At 46.0% G+C, this 13,652-nt stretch overlaps 1 protein-coding gene across 1 annotated transcript in view; it reads right to left on the minus strand.

The window, feature by feature from the left end:
- BARD1 (BRCA1 associated RING domain 1) overlaps window positions 1–3,683 on the minus strand; it is a 45,895-nt gene extending 42,212 nt beyond the window's left edge. Inside the window, exons 1-2 of the mRNA XM_054381209.1 lie at window positions 3,548–3,683; window positions 3,366–3,422 (exon numbers count right to left, since the gene is read on the minus strand). Coding sequence (XP_054237184.1) covers window positions 3,366–3,422; window positions 3,548–3,627 — 137 coding nt within the window. The 5' untranslated portion in view covers window positions 3,628–3,683. The remainder of the gene's footprint in view (window positions 1–3,365; window positions 3,423–3,547) is intronic.
- Between the last annotated feature and the right edge of the window lie 9,969 nt (window positions 3,684–13,652).

Genomic DNA, 13,652 nt, shown 5'->3' on the forward strand with positions numbered 1-13,652 from the left:
GTTCTTGCTAAAGGTACAAAATAAAAGGTGAGCAGATCATGTTAAAACACTCAGGTGAACAGAATGCAAGTAACATCAAGCCACTGCTACCTGGAGAGGAAGATCTAAGTCTATGTTTATAGAGGCTAGATGCACATAGTCAGTTTGGAAGCTGACAGTCATACACCCCCAAACTAACAGCAGAATTATGAGTACCACCACTTCCCTTAAAAGGAGAGTTATTTTCAGATCTGTTCTCTGCACTGGCATCCCTTTCTCAAACAACACAAGAGTATCACACCTCCAGTTAATTCCAAGATGAGAAATTTGGTATATAATAACTGCTGCTGGGTGTGCTTTATGCTTTAAATAGCCTGATCTGAGCGGGCAAAGACCGCACAGTTGAGACACTGCTATGATCAGGAGACTGAAATGCAATTCTTGGCTCTGACGTATTCTAGATGACATTGACAAATCACTTGGAGCAAAGATAAGAACCAACCAGGTCTCCCTCTCAAGGAAAGCTGGCCTCAGGTCTCCCACATCTATAAAAGGCAGGACAAAGGAAACGCAGGATGACTTTTATACCACGACATTTCCTAATTATCTCTAGCTGTTGGGTTTTTCTAGTTAATGGATAATGACTATAACTAACTTATAGTTACTCAGACAAAACTGCAGAAACTGACCTTAATAAATATCCCTGCCCATAGTAAAACTCATGCTGAGGAAGAACCAGTTACATTATGTGTGACCTGGGGGCCTACACACAAGATGGAGAGGGACCTTTTACAAGGTCATGTAGTGACAAGACACAGTATAATGGCTTTAAACTCAAAAGAGGGGAGATTTAGATAGGATATGAGGAAGAAACTCTGCGAGAGGCCAGACACAGGTACAGCTTGCCCCAAGAAGTTGTTGATGCCTTGCCCCTGGAAGCATCAAGACCAGGCTGGATGGGGTGTTGAGAAACACTGGTCTAGTAGCAGAGAGGTTAAAACTAGAACCTTAAAAGCTGTTTCCAACCCTAACTATTCTATGCTTCTACGGCTATTGCAATTCATTAGTTCCACATATTTCACTTCATATATCAGAAGTCAGCTCTGGCCATTCACCCTACTCCTTCCCAGATACATGTCTGACTTTAGCAATGGATCAGAATCATTTCATGTCAGAATACTGCAAATTCAATTCCTCCTCTATCAAATTCACTGGTAAACAAATTAATCTAAATTTCCTTGGGTTTATTTAAAAAAATAGCTCCTATCCAAGATTCAGTCATCAAAGGACACATTAAATTTATGACTCAAAGGTCAGGCGTACAAGAGAATAGATCAAGTATACAAATAACTTGGATAACAGCAAATAAACTCTTTTTCTGGAGTAAGACATAGCTGCTAATGAATGCTTAAGACTCCTATTAGCTATCCTTTTCAGCCTGATCAATGCCAACTGAATCATCTTCTGACATCTTGAAAACTGCTCTTAAAGAAAACTTAAAATACTTCAGCAAACAGCAGATGCCTTAAATCTATCACCTAGAATACACTGAGATCATCTAAAATAAAACCACTAGATGCTAGATACCAAACAACTAAGTAACTATGTTTATTAGGCCACCCTTATCCTACCCTTCCATATCCTCACTACACCTGAGAAAAAGAACAATCCAACATTTTATGAAGACAGATACAAACATATTTATAAATAACTTGCTCAAGCTTCTAGGGGTTATTTCCCTGGGGACAGGCAATACATATGGAATAAACAACCAAAAGTTTGCTTTAGAAGGCAGAATCTTTTACAGCAATTAATGGCCAAAGCAGGAGAAGAACCAGTCTGCAAACAAATAAATCATTTGTGTGTAACCATATTTGGAGGGAAGATGCTAAGGGCATCTGTCCCATAATCAGTTATTCACTAAAAACCAAGAAAGTCTTTTTCTAGTATTTCTAGCCTTTCAGTATTTAAAGGGGAACCATAAGAAAGATAAGGATAATCGTCTTAGTAAGGCCTGTTGCAAAAGGACAAGGAGTAATTGTTTAAAAACAAAAGAGGGAAAATTTAGACTAGACACAGTGAAGAAATTTTTTACGATGCAGGTAGTGAAACACTGGAACAGGTTGCCCAGAGAAGCCTCACCCCTGAAAACATTCAAGGTCAGGCTGGATAGGACTCTGCACAATCTGATCTAGTTGAAGACAGCTCACTGCAAGGGGAAGCTTGGACTAGACGGCCTTTAAAAGTCCCTTTCAGCCTAAAGCATTTAATGATTCTATGATTTTACTCTTCAGGCCTTCAATACTCCTATTAGAAAGATGCAGCTGTCTACAGCTAATGAATACATAGCTGGGGAGCAGGGGCAGAGTATTTCCTCTGCTTTTATTGATATAGTAACTACAATGTTAAGAGGCAAAACTGAGTATCTAAACTGGCTTACAGTCACAGTCAGATAGAGATTAACCTACAGCAGAGGTCAGAAAGTCTCTATCCTCCACAATAACAAGATTTTAATAGAGAGCTCCCATCTGTGCTGTCTAGAGAAAGTGTTGCAGATACATGACTGACCTTTTAACTCCCCACATCAGCATTTGCATTTGCAAGTCATGAAGAGCAGTGACATACAGGACAGTGAAAAGGTTCCACTACATTCCTTACGTGAAGTCTTGGGGCATGAACATTTCAGGCTCTGTCTGTCCTCATGGTGGAGTGAGCTATCCTAAGACAGGCCAGCTAACTACCACCTCCTCAGAACTGCAGGATGTATCTTGACTGCCTTTTTAAGCAGTTTATTTGACAAACCATAGGCACAGGTATTGATGCTACCTCAGTAAGTTTGGCTAGACACGAATATGAGAACAGTTACAGATCTGAAGTAGAAGAACCATTAGCACAGCAGAAGGCCAAAGCAATGACAAGCAGCACCCAACCCTCTCAAGCTGAGCAAAACGCCCTTCAAAACAGGAAACATCTTCCCTGCCTGCTTTCTTTGGAAGCGAGAAAGAGGGAGGTACTGGAAGTGACAAGAGGAACTGTAAGCTGGTTTTGCTTCTATGCGTGAGCTCCCTTTTCTGTCAGGGTGGGGATTCTCTTTACATCCGGCCGAGCCTAAAGCGGCGCTCAGGACGCTTAGCTTTCACTTTGGCAAGGCCAAACCCCGCCCTAGAGCAGAGAGCCGGAACCTACCGCGGACGGGCACCTCTCGCTTTCCTCTCCCATCCAGCCGCTGGGGCGAGAAAGCACCATCGGAGCACACCTCCCTCAGGCACCAGCCCCTTCCCCGAAGCGTGACGGCAAGGAGGGTGGGGGTCTGTGGGCACCTTCAAAGCGCCGGGGCCCGGGAAGGGAGGTGGAGCGGCCATGCCCCGGCGCACCACGATACTTACAGGCAGAAGACGTGGTCGCACTGCCCCAGGGACACGGGCTCCCGCAGCATGCCGGCGCTGCGGAGAGAGGAAAGAGAAACACTGGCTTTAACACACGCGGCGTCGAGGGCACAGCGCCAGCAGCAGCCAGGCCGTAACGGCAGCGAGCGGGAAGAGGAAGGGAGTGTGAGGGTGCCCGTTACCAGCGGGAGCAGCTCAGAGCCCTCTCCAGCTGCCCTAACGCCGCGCGGGTGCGAGCCCAGAAGGGGTCGGGCAGCGCCATGGGGTCGGCGGTGAGCGGCCGGCCGCCTGGTTGCCGGAGCGGCCGCGCAGCACCTCCCGCACAGCTTCCCACCACTGCTGCTGCTCCTACTTCAAACTGCCCGCCCGCCGCCACTGCGCAGGAGCCGGAAGCTACGCACACGGACAGCCGCACTGGCCGCCGCCGGCGCTTCCCGCGCTTCGGGAGCGAGGCGGGGTCGGGGCTGGGCACTCGTAGAAGGAGGGCCGAGCAAGAGGGCGGGTTGGCATCCTGGAGTTCAGGGTTGGGATAGGATGACGGAATCATTTGAGCTGGGGAAGACCTTTAATATCATCGAATCCAACCGTTAACGCAACACTGCCAAGCCACCACTAAACCATGTCCCTGATCACCACATCTTTTAAGTACCTCCAGGGATGGTGACTCCACCACATCCCTGTTCCGGGGCTTGACAACTATTTTGAGAAAGAAATTTTTCCTAATGTCCGACTGAAAGCTCCCCTGGTTCAACTTGAAGGCATTCCCTTTTGCTTACTTGGGAGACGAGACCCACCTCACTACAATCTCCTTTCACATAGTTGTGGAGAGCAATGAGGTCTCCCATCAGCCTTCTTTTCAGCAGGCTAAACAATCCCAGTTCCTAGCTCCTCATAGGAAGAGCTGTTCTCTAGACCCTTTACCACCTTCACTGCACCAGCTTCACTGCACTCCAGTATCCTCATAATGAGTGCAGTGTTTGAGGTGCCGCCTCCCCAGAGCCAAGTGCAGAGGCACAATCACTTCCCTACTCCTGCTGGCCACATTACTCCTGATACAGACAAGGATGCTGTTGACCTTCTTGTCTATCTGGGCACACTGCTATCTCATGTTCTGAGTATGAGGAATCAAGATACATCAACAGCATCCAAACTGGTCAAACAACCAAACTATGCATCTCTATACATCCTTCCAGTACCTGTGCTTCCAGTAGCTAAGATGTCTAAGGCAGCACAAACACCTCCTACCCAAACAAGGCCTCAGGTGGGCAGGCATGATCTTCTCGTACTGAGGGACTCCAACCCTCACGCTAATGCCCAGCACAGGCCATGTGTCCGCCTCCTGCCAGTGTCTTTGCACCTCAACTTCAAGAATTTAATTTTCTTCCCTCTCTTCTATTCATTCAGCAGATTCAGTATGGCAGAGATACTTAGAGGAGTTTGAGAGCAGTTTTTTCCATAGCCTGTGCACCCAGTAGCACCTCAGGGTTCAGCCCAATCTCCTGCTTTTTACGGTTTTCTGGGTTTGAGGTGGTACCTCCATAGACACAGCCCCCACCATCCCTGAACAGTGTAATTACTGAAGCACATAAAGCAGTTATAGCAGGAATTTATCACTTTCAGGTAGAAATACTCCTGGCCAAATAAAAGATAGAGCAGGAATGCCAGGAGCGATTTATAACAGGCTTACTGACATTTCACATCGAGAAGCTCCACCAGTGAATAGGCATCAAGCCATAAATCTTGGAGCAAACATGATTAAAGCAAGCAAGTTATTCTTTGAGGGAACTTCATCATAAAAGGATGCGATGGCATGGAGCCACAAAATTTGGTTGGCGACGATCATAAGAAACAGCCATCAGAGTGGTGTCCCAGCAGCCTGTCCAAAATTTCAGTAGCATTTCTTGCCCTGCATTTCCCTCCTTTTGCTTCCTGCAGGTGAATGGTTTCTCTTCGTCCCCACTCATCAGGCACAGTACACACAATGATATGTCGAGTACCAGTGCTCAGCTGAGTGACGGCAGCCTGACGATTCAGACTGTGTGACCACTGGTGTCAACAGCGGCATTTTCTGCAACTTTAACCTCATCTAGAGAGAAGGTTTTCTTCTCAAATAATTGTTAAATCAGAGCTGAAAATATTTTAAAATAAATCATCCTTGTCTTCCAAGAAGAAGGTTCTTCAGTTTTCAAGTTTTACATTCTTCTGTTTCAGTAGTTTGTTCCCTCTGTAGCTCCTGAAGACTGAAAATGGTTTAAATTGGGATCTATTTTTCTTTATTTATTTATGGAAGTTTAAATATTTATCTTGGCTGTTAATGTTAGCTAGAGGTGCAAAGAGGGCAGCACAACACAGGACGGGGAACTGTGAAATCTTTCATCTCCATTGATCCAAGAAAATGTGCTACTGTCATCTGGGACAAGCAGATGTGTCATAGGGTAAAACACTGTCATGCTGATTGGAACTGTGATGTATTCACCCCTGCTTACACCGCTGCTTATTGTACTTCCCAACCTGCTTGACTCTAGAAAACACTGTCTTGGCTTTCACTGCATTCATGATAACTCCTAACCCTTATCCATGAGAAAGGTGTGGACGTGTGTGGAGAGTCAAAAGGGCTAAACAACATCCCATCCTTTGAAGGTGACTCTGACTCTGTCCTTGCAGAGTCAAGGCCAGATCCCTGAAGGAGAGGAATGGATGGAGCTGTCCCCACTCAAATGTCATCTCAATTTCACAGAGAGAAGACTGTCTGTTGTCATCCAGACTACAGTGCAGTAGTTGCATCTGTGCACTTGGATCCAGCTGTGATAAGTGCAGTTGTATCTCTGCAATAGCCTGTTGTTTTCTGCTGCTCAGGAAACGCCCCTGCTGCGTTAATAACACAGAGTGGTGTCCCCAGTGCTAACAGCCTGTCTGTCATCCCTGGCATTGGGGATTGGTAGGCCCTCTGCCATGGAGGGAAACAGCTCTGGGCAAAGAAACAACAGCTGTGGAGGCAAGTGTGAAAGTGAATCAAAATCAAATGCAAACTACACCTTGTTAAGAAACTTACGTAGGTTTCAGGTGCTCCTGGGCAGCAGGCAAGCTTGGGCATGCTTCTGGCAGGAGCTGACTGTGGGTGAGCTGCTTCAGAGCACAGCATCTTCCTTGCCTATCTTGGAAAAAGAAAGGGGCAGGGAGAGATGCCCAAAGGGGAGGTTATCCCAAAGCTCAGTGAGATGGGGGACTGGCATGTCCCATGGTGCTTCTTCCCATCCTGGGTGCCCAAATGAAAACATCTGGATGCAGGAGACAGGTGACAGCAAGGGACACAACTGCACATGGCACCCGTGCTCATGTCTTCAGGCTGCAGGGAATGGAGCTGGAAGAGGGGCCTGCTCCCTCACGCTGCCAAAACCAGGGTAAACTCGCAAAATAAGCTCAAATAGTTAAAAAATGAAGAGTCTCCATATGCAACCTTAACATCCCACTCCCTCTCACTTGTCTGTTGTGTGCTCACCCTGTGCTCCAAAAAAACAGCACCCAGCACCTCTCTGTGCAACAGGGTTACTGAAGATGCTAAAAGACCTTGCTGCCAAGATGAAAGTTTAACGCAATTTGTAGCGTTCAGCACAGGTTACAAACAATTGATCCATAGATCTCTTGAGTCAACCTGGCATTTATGTTCACGAAATATGAGATGCCAATATATACTGTATAGGACAATAAAGCAGATAAACACCTCGTCTTCCTTTCCTCCAGCTGAAATATGTTTAGTGTCCCTCTCGATAAATCCATGTGCACACATAGACTGCTTTGTGCTGAGACATTATGTGCGAATTTACAAACATTTGAAACTAAGTTAAACTGAGGCAAAGCACAGCCCAGGGCAGCCAGCATCTAACAAATACTCGTGTTGGAGGAAGATGTAAAAGTCACAAGTGATTCATTCTCCCTAATTTTATAAAGGTTAGGGAGTTAGTGCTCTTGGAAAGCTAAGAAACGTTTTCCTCTGCAGTGAATTACTGCAACCAATTGGGCAGTCAGAAGCAAAAAAAAAAAAAAAAAAAAAAAAAAAAGTATGCAGGGAACAGGGGGGAAGCAAGAAATATATCTCTAAATTTGGTTTATGCAGTATTTAAAGTACAAGTAAAGCCATTCCAGGCAGTATGAGGGCCCACAGACTTTAAAATAAATATGTTGCATGACAGAAAGCCAGTAAAGCGGTTTCAGCAGCGGGGTGATATAGTGCGACAGTCGCGTTGGGTACGTGCATGAATCAGCCGCTCCAGATCCCGCTGAGGCAGTGATCATCTTCACTGTGCTTAAACTCATGACGTGGTTTTCAAACAACGCGGGGGCTCGGAGAAAAACCCACGCTGAAGGATGGCACTTGGCTCCCTGGCGGATGAGGAAGGTAAAAAATATCCTCCTCTAGATACCTCCTGCTTGCTTTCAAAATGTTGCCCATCTGGTAAAGATCCTTTTATGTAAATACACCTGTACCTGATATTTTATTCATTAGCGAAGTTCCTCAGCTGGTTTTCAATAAATATACAATTATTACCTGATGCCTCATCTAACAGGAAGGAGCATGCAGAGGGAGGCAGTTCCCTCGAGTCTCTCAAGTCAGTTGTTTTCCTGGGGTTTAAAAGAGCCCAAGAGCCTGTGAAGAGAAGATCCCCCTCCTTTCATCCATCCAAACACAGAGTGCATCCCACAAGTACTGTGCCCCACCAGAAAAGGTTGTTGAGCTCTGGTGTGCTGAGCACCCACAGGAAATAACAGAGTGGATCTGCTTCAGCAGAAAACTGGGGGAAAAAAAAGTGGAAGGAGAAGCAGCCTTGCTCCTTGAATTCCCTCTTTCCCTAATGTCTGAATCAAAGCCTTTAACAGGCTTAGTTTGCTCCTCAGGCCACCCTTCTGGGGTCAATTTTGCCAAGTACCCAAAGCCCTGTGGGCTCACCGTGGTCTCAAAGGCTGCATAAGCTGCAGCATTGACTTGAAAGACACAGGGCTGCTAAAATTATTCAGTACAGTAATTGGTTAGGGCCATTAGGCTAGCAAGCTTTAAGAGTTCCAATATTGAGGGATTTGATCCTCAAAAGGAAATAATAATATTTTTAAAAGTCTATTACACTTTCAGACTGAGCAGCACAGTCAGCATTGCATTACACGGCATTAAATTATTAGTCAAGTCTTGATAGCAGGAACATCTGCTGGTGTTAGACATGGCATTTTTAATTAAAGGCAGCAGCAGAGAAGCCTCTGGTTCATTGGTTCTGCCTTCACCATGCGAATTGCTAAATCCAAAGGGCACTTGTACAAAAGATTTGGTCAGAGCACGTGCCCTGGACCCAGCGCTGCAGAAGCAGAAGTAGAAAAGCAGCAGAGGTGACAGGTAATTTACATCTGCATCCATTGGGCGTATCACTCAGTGGGAGAACTCTGTGGATCCCTGGCCGGTCAAAACTGAGGGGAATTTTACAAAATTAAGATTACTGTTAATTTTTTTTTCCGGAAGAGGGGTTTCCAACAGAAAGGCATGGAAAATAGAAAAGCAGAGTGGGAGGAAGCTCTACACCCAGCAATGTGGGGACCACATGCACACCTTTTTTTCAGTGGCTGCTGATGCTCTCCTGCTCCCAGGGCTCCCCACCAGTGCCCTGATCTCCAGGTATGGATGACAGAAGCATCAGGCCCCATGGATGCACGTGGCTGCTTTCCTGTTGGCACAGAGTGGGCCAGGATTTCCCTCGACGAGCCCCACAGATGGTGTTTGTTTGCTCACCCACGATAAAAAAGGAAAATATTTGGTGCAATCTGCTAGCAGGCAGAGGCAGACATATGGTCGGTGAGATGCAAGCCCGAATGCTTGGGAAAACACAGTCAAAGTTTTGCAGCAGCTTTTAGATGTTGGATAGTCCTTGAGTTGAGTGAGATACAAAGTCCAAGGAAACCTTTGAAGAACTTTGGTGCAGGTTTTGTACAGTGGCTGCTGTGGCTTGAACCCTCTCATTATTAGTCTCACTCTAATTAGTCCTACTATACCATCCCTTTTGTACTAGAGTTATTATTATTAACCAAATTTTAATTAACATGAGCCTCAGCTCTGGCTCAGTGCTTCAAGAAATTTTCCCTGGTTTTCTAGCTGTTCATCTGGCACACAGCAAAATACAGGTTAAAAGCAGCAGACACAACTAAAGGAAATTGCTTGTGTCTTCAGATATAGCAGAGTCAAGGTACGGGTGCACCTGTGCTTTCCTTCTCTTTATTCATGCCTTATGAGCCTGTTCTTACATGTCTCATTGCAGCATCAAGCCTGTAGGAAATCTTGGGCATTTTTATTTCCCTTTCAGATACATTTTAAAGACCTAAACCTTAATTCTTCTGATTTCTTCCCAGATATCAAGGCCTATTGCTTAACCAGGACCAACCCCCAGCTAGGATAGCACTGGTGACATTAAAGGCTTCTTTGGGGGTTCCTGGTTGATCTGAGGGAGCAATGGACAGCAGATCACAGTTCCAAAAGCATAATGGGGCCATGACATATGCATCACGATGGGACACTCCACCTGTTTGGAGTCTCCATGTCCATCCCATCCTATAGAGAAAAGTGCCAAAGGCAGCACACAGTCCACTGAAAACATTGGCATTTTGGGTTTTGTGGGTTGTTGTTTCAAATGAGGAAAGCACAGTCATTTGCTTTCTGTAAGGATTTAATTCCCTTTGTTTTGTGCATCTCCTTTTGAAGCTGTACAGCAGAGTGTCCCTTTGAAGTCATTGCTTTTAAATTTACCTTTTGGTTGCTGTGGGCTCCACGGGGTCAGTCAGGGATCTCTATGCCACTGGTCAGGGCTCAGCACCTCTGGTTTCATCAGGATAAAACAACTTACCAGAACTGCAGGCACTAGGCTTGTCTGGGGAAGAAATTTGCTGTGACTTATTAACAGCAAACCTGCCTCACTGTGAAGAATTCAAGCTATGTTGAGGGGCTTGAGTAAAACACCTGGCTATGCCTGAGTGCTCAAGCACAGGAACTGATGCTGTGTCCAAGTACCACAATGGAGATCCCTGTGTGGTGAAGCTCCATCCCCACCAACTTCAGAAATGCTCTGCAGAGAGGGATGGGGCCACCTCTCTGGTCCCAGCATGAGCTCCACACTTGAAACAATAGGTACAGTCATACTGGTGTCTTTGCTGGCCTTGCTTTGGTGCATGAGTAGCTCTGCTACACCTTTTAGCTTGAATAAGTGGGGGGAGGAAAGGGAAAAATATACAGCAGCAAGGAGTATAGCTGCATTTCTGGAGAATATGAAATGCGTGGGTAATGCTCCCTTAATTTAAATTAAAATGTTCCTTCCCTGCTAAGCCTCCCTTCCAAAGGCAGGAGCAGAGGGCTCACATCTTGCAGAGCTGCCAAAACATTTTCCAGACTCACTTCCTAGCAGGAGGAAACTAAGGAACAAAAGCCCCAGCACATCCATATGTGTTTACAAGTAAGGGTATATAGTTCTTCAAATGGGTGAGGATATTCTTTTTTTATATACTAATCCATACCAAACCCAAATTAACATGATAGCAGTTCCTGATGATTTATGTTGTTATAACAAATAACAGCAACCATACGCTGCTTAGCTGATGATTAATGATCCTTATTTACAGTGCGTTCAGCTCAGGTCTGCAGTTTACACTTGCAAACATCAAAGGAGAATTCAACTTTCCTTTTCTTCTGTATTTTGAGGCCACATCGTAAATCCTGTATGAGCAGCCTTGGCGGCTGCATTTTAATCCACAAATAGGATTGCTGTACACTGCCAAAAGTTTACACACCAGCCTGACCCAAGGGCTGCAGGGGGCGGTTTTCCTTTGGCTTGGGGGGGGCAGGTGTGGCTTCACCAGCCTCTGTGGGGAAGAGTGCTGAAACCCCACCTCTGTCACTCAGAGGTACCATGCCACAGCACTAGCCCTGATTTCTGTGCTCTGATTTTCTTATAATGCCTCCTCTCAGTTCACCTCTGAGGCAAGTGAGATGCTTTGTGAGCTCCTCTGCAGAAAACCTCCTCTTCCAGAGCCAGTGCATACACCCAGCCATGTGCTCATGCTGCTCTGTCCCACTGTCAGAACCCCGCAAGCCTTGAGCCATCCTAGCCCCAAAGGCTCCTTTTTCCTGCCCCACCTCACAGACAGGACCTCGGGGATGGGAAAGCCCAGTGGCACAGACCCTCTGTTTTTTATTAGATCAGTGCCAAGCACCTCTGAATATCTCAGCTGGGGCAGAGTGAAAATGCATTTTCAAGGACTCATATAACCAATGCGTGGCAAGGAGCTGTTTATGGGTTAAAAACGCTGCTTGCTGCTTGTATAAAAGAGGACAGGCAGATGCTGAAGCTGTAGAAAGCAGGTTAAAGGAGAGGCCTCACTGCCCATGTGAGGGAGGGCACTCATACTGCTGCTCTGGCGTGTTCACGCAGGGGATTATCACCGCATGAAGCAGCAGCCCATGAGCTCCCTTTGCGGTGCTGCACTCCCTGGAGAAGCTTTAATAATTTCTAGGGAGGATGTGAAAGCTTAATTAAAAAAAAAAAAAAAAGAATAAAGAAGTCAGCGCAAACAATCGCTCGCTCCCTCTTTCACAGCAAACCTCAAGCTGCCCTTGTCTGGCTGATCAGGTGCAGCTCTGATTTCCCAGGTTCCTGAAGCAGAACGGCTTTAGCAGCCTTGCAGCCTGCTTGTGGGTGATGGATGGCGGTGATTATAGTTGTTAATCTGATTAAGCCTGTGGTCTCAAATTTTGCTCGTCTTACTGACATTGAAGGTACTTAAAGAAACACTTGAGGAGGAGCATATGAAGACATATGAAACACATGCTTCTGTGCGCCTATCAGTGTTGATCTCAGGGCAAGGTGATGTGATTTTGCATTAAAATTGGATCTCCTGGCTATCAACATGCACCAGCCCTCCCTCAAGCTGGTGGTACAATGGGCAAAGAGGAACCTCCTTCAGCTTTATTTTCTGTCTTTGACAGAATTATAAATAGGAATTTTGGGGGAGCAAGACCTGGTCCCACAGCCTGTTGCAGTCCAGGGCAGTCTAACTATAGACCTTGATGGGGACTTTGACTAAGGTTTCAAGCCCAGAACCACACTCTTGACTTACACCCACTGCATCTGTCTGCTTTAAGGTTATTGTGGTGCTCAAGATTAAAAGTGGAAAGGTGTTTTGATTTCCTGTGCCTCACATAACTCCCTAGATATGACTGAGGAACACCTAGAAACACTCTGGTATTTCTAGCATTTTTTAATGCTTCATTGTTAATTTTTTAATTAGTTCTCTTATCAAAGTCAACTCAAATGCTTTAGCTTCCACAGCTCCTGGGAGCAGGGTATGTTCTGTCATTGCAAAAGGGAAATCTTTTGTATAAAAAAAGTGTAAAAAGCTCTTACCTTTCAGAAGCACCTGGACCTTACTTTCTTTCCAGCAAACAGTTATTAGTGGAAATTGCTGTTAAAAAGCTGAAAATTATTTCTGTGTTTCTCCTTTGTCTTGCTTCTAGTGCTGGCTGAAGATAAGTAAGAGGCACCCCTTTGGGATTAGGTTACCCAGCTCTGGTAAGCTGGGTAAGTAGCAAGCCAGCAAACGGAATCCTTGAGCAGGTGATTCAGGCCTTCTTCCTGCCAAGCTGCATCCAAAGCCTTTCCACCACCACTCCTGGTATGTTGAGGCTGAAGCAGCAAAAAGGGGAAAAGCCCTCATACAGAGGTGCTCACAGCTGACAGCCCAGGGAACACCAGGTGCCCTGTGCAGGGTGTTATTCTGCTCCTAGGCCAGGTTGGGGTCAGCCCCCAGCAGATGTTTTCTAGTGGAGCAGCAGGCCACCACTTGGTGATACAAATTGATGCAAAAGTCCTCTGGAGCCCTCATGGATATGGGTCACCAGGCAGACTTCAGCTCTGTGCTGATGGTCCTCTCAGCACGTGTCGATCTGGAACTGCACTGGTGTAATTAAAGGTACTCTACTAATTGGATGTGCAACCCTAAGGGAATGCCTTTAATTGCATTTCAGTCTGGTTGGTATCGTTTTAACTTAAATTCACTGCTGTCATGCACAGGAATAACCCAGCTGGGTCTGGTTATGGAGAGGCATATCATCCTGCTGCCTCCTTCCCAGCACTCTGGATGTGCTTCAATTTGTTAGGCTCTGGCTGTGAGAAAGCCACCAGGCATTAAATCGAAGGGCTGTGTAAAACCCCTTTAGCTGGTAACTAGGACATAGCAGAGGGCTGAGAGTTCACCTTGACCTGCTAA

This window comes from Indicator indicator, chromosome 5 (assembly GCF_027791375.1).
Source record: "Indicator indicator isolate 239-I01 chromosome 5, UM_Iind_1.1, whole genome shotgun sequence".
Classification (NCBI taxonomy): Eukaryota; Metazoa; Chordata; class Aves; order Piciformes; family Indicatoridae; genus Indicator; species Indicator indicator.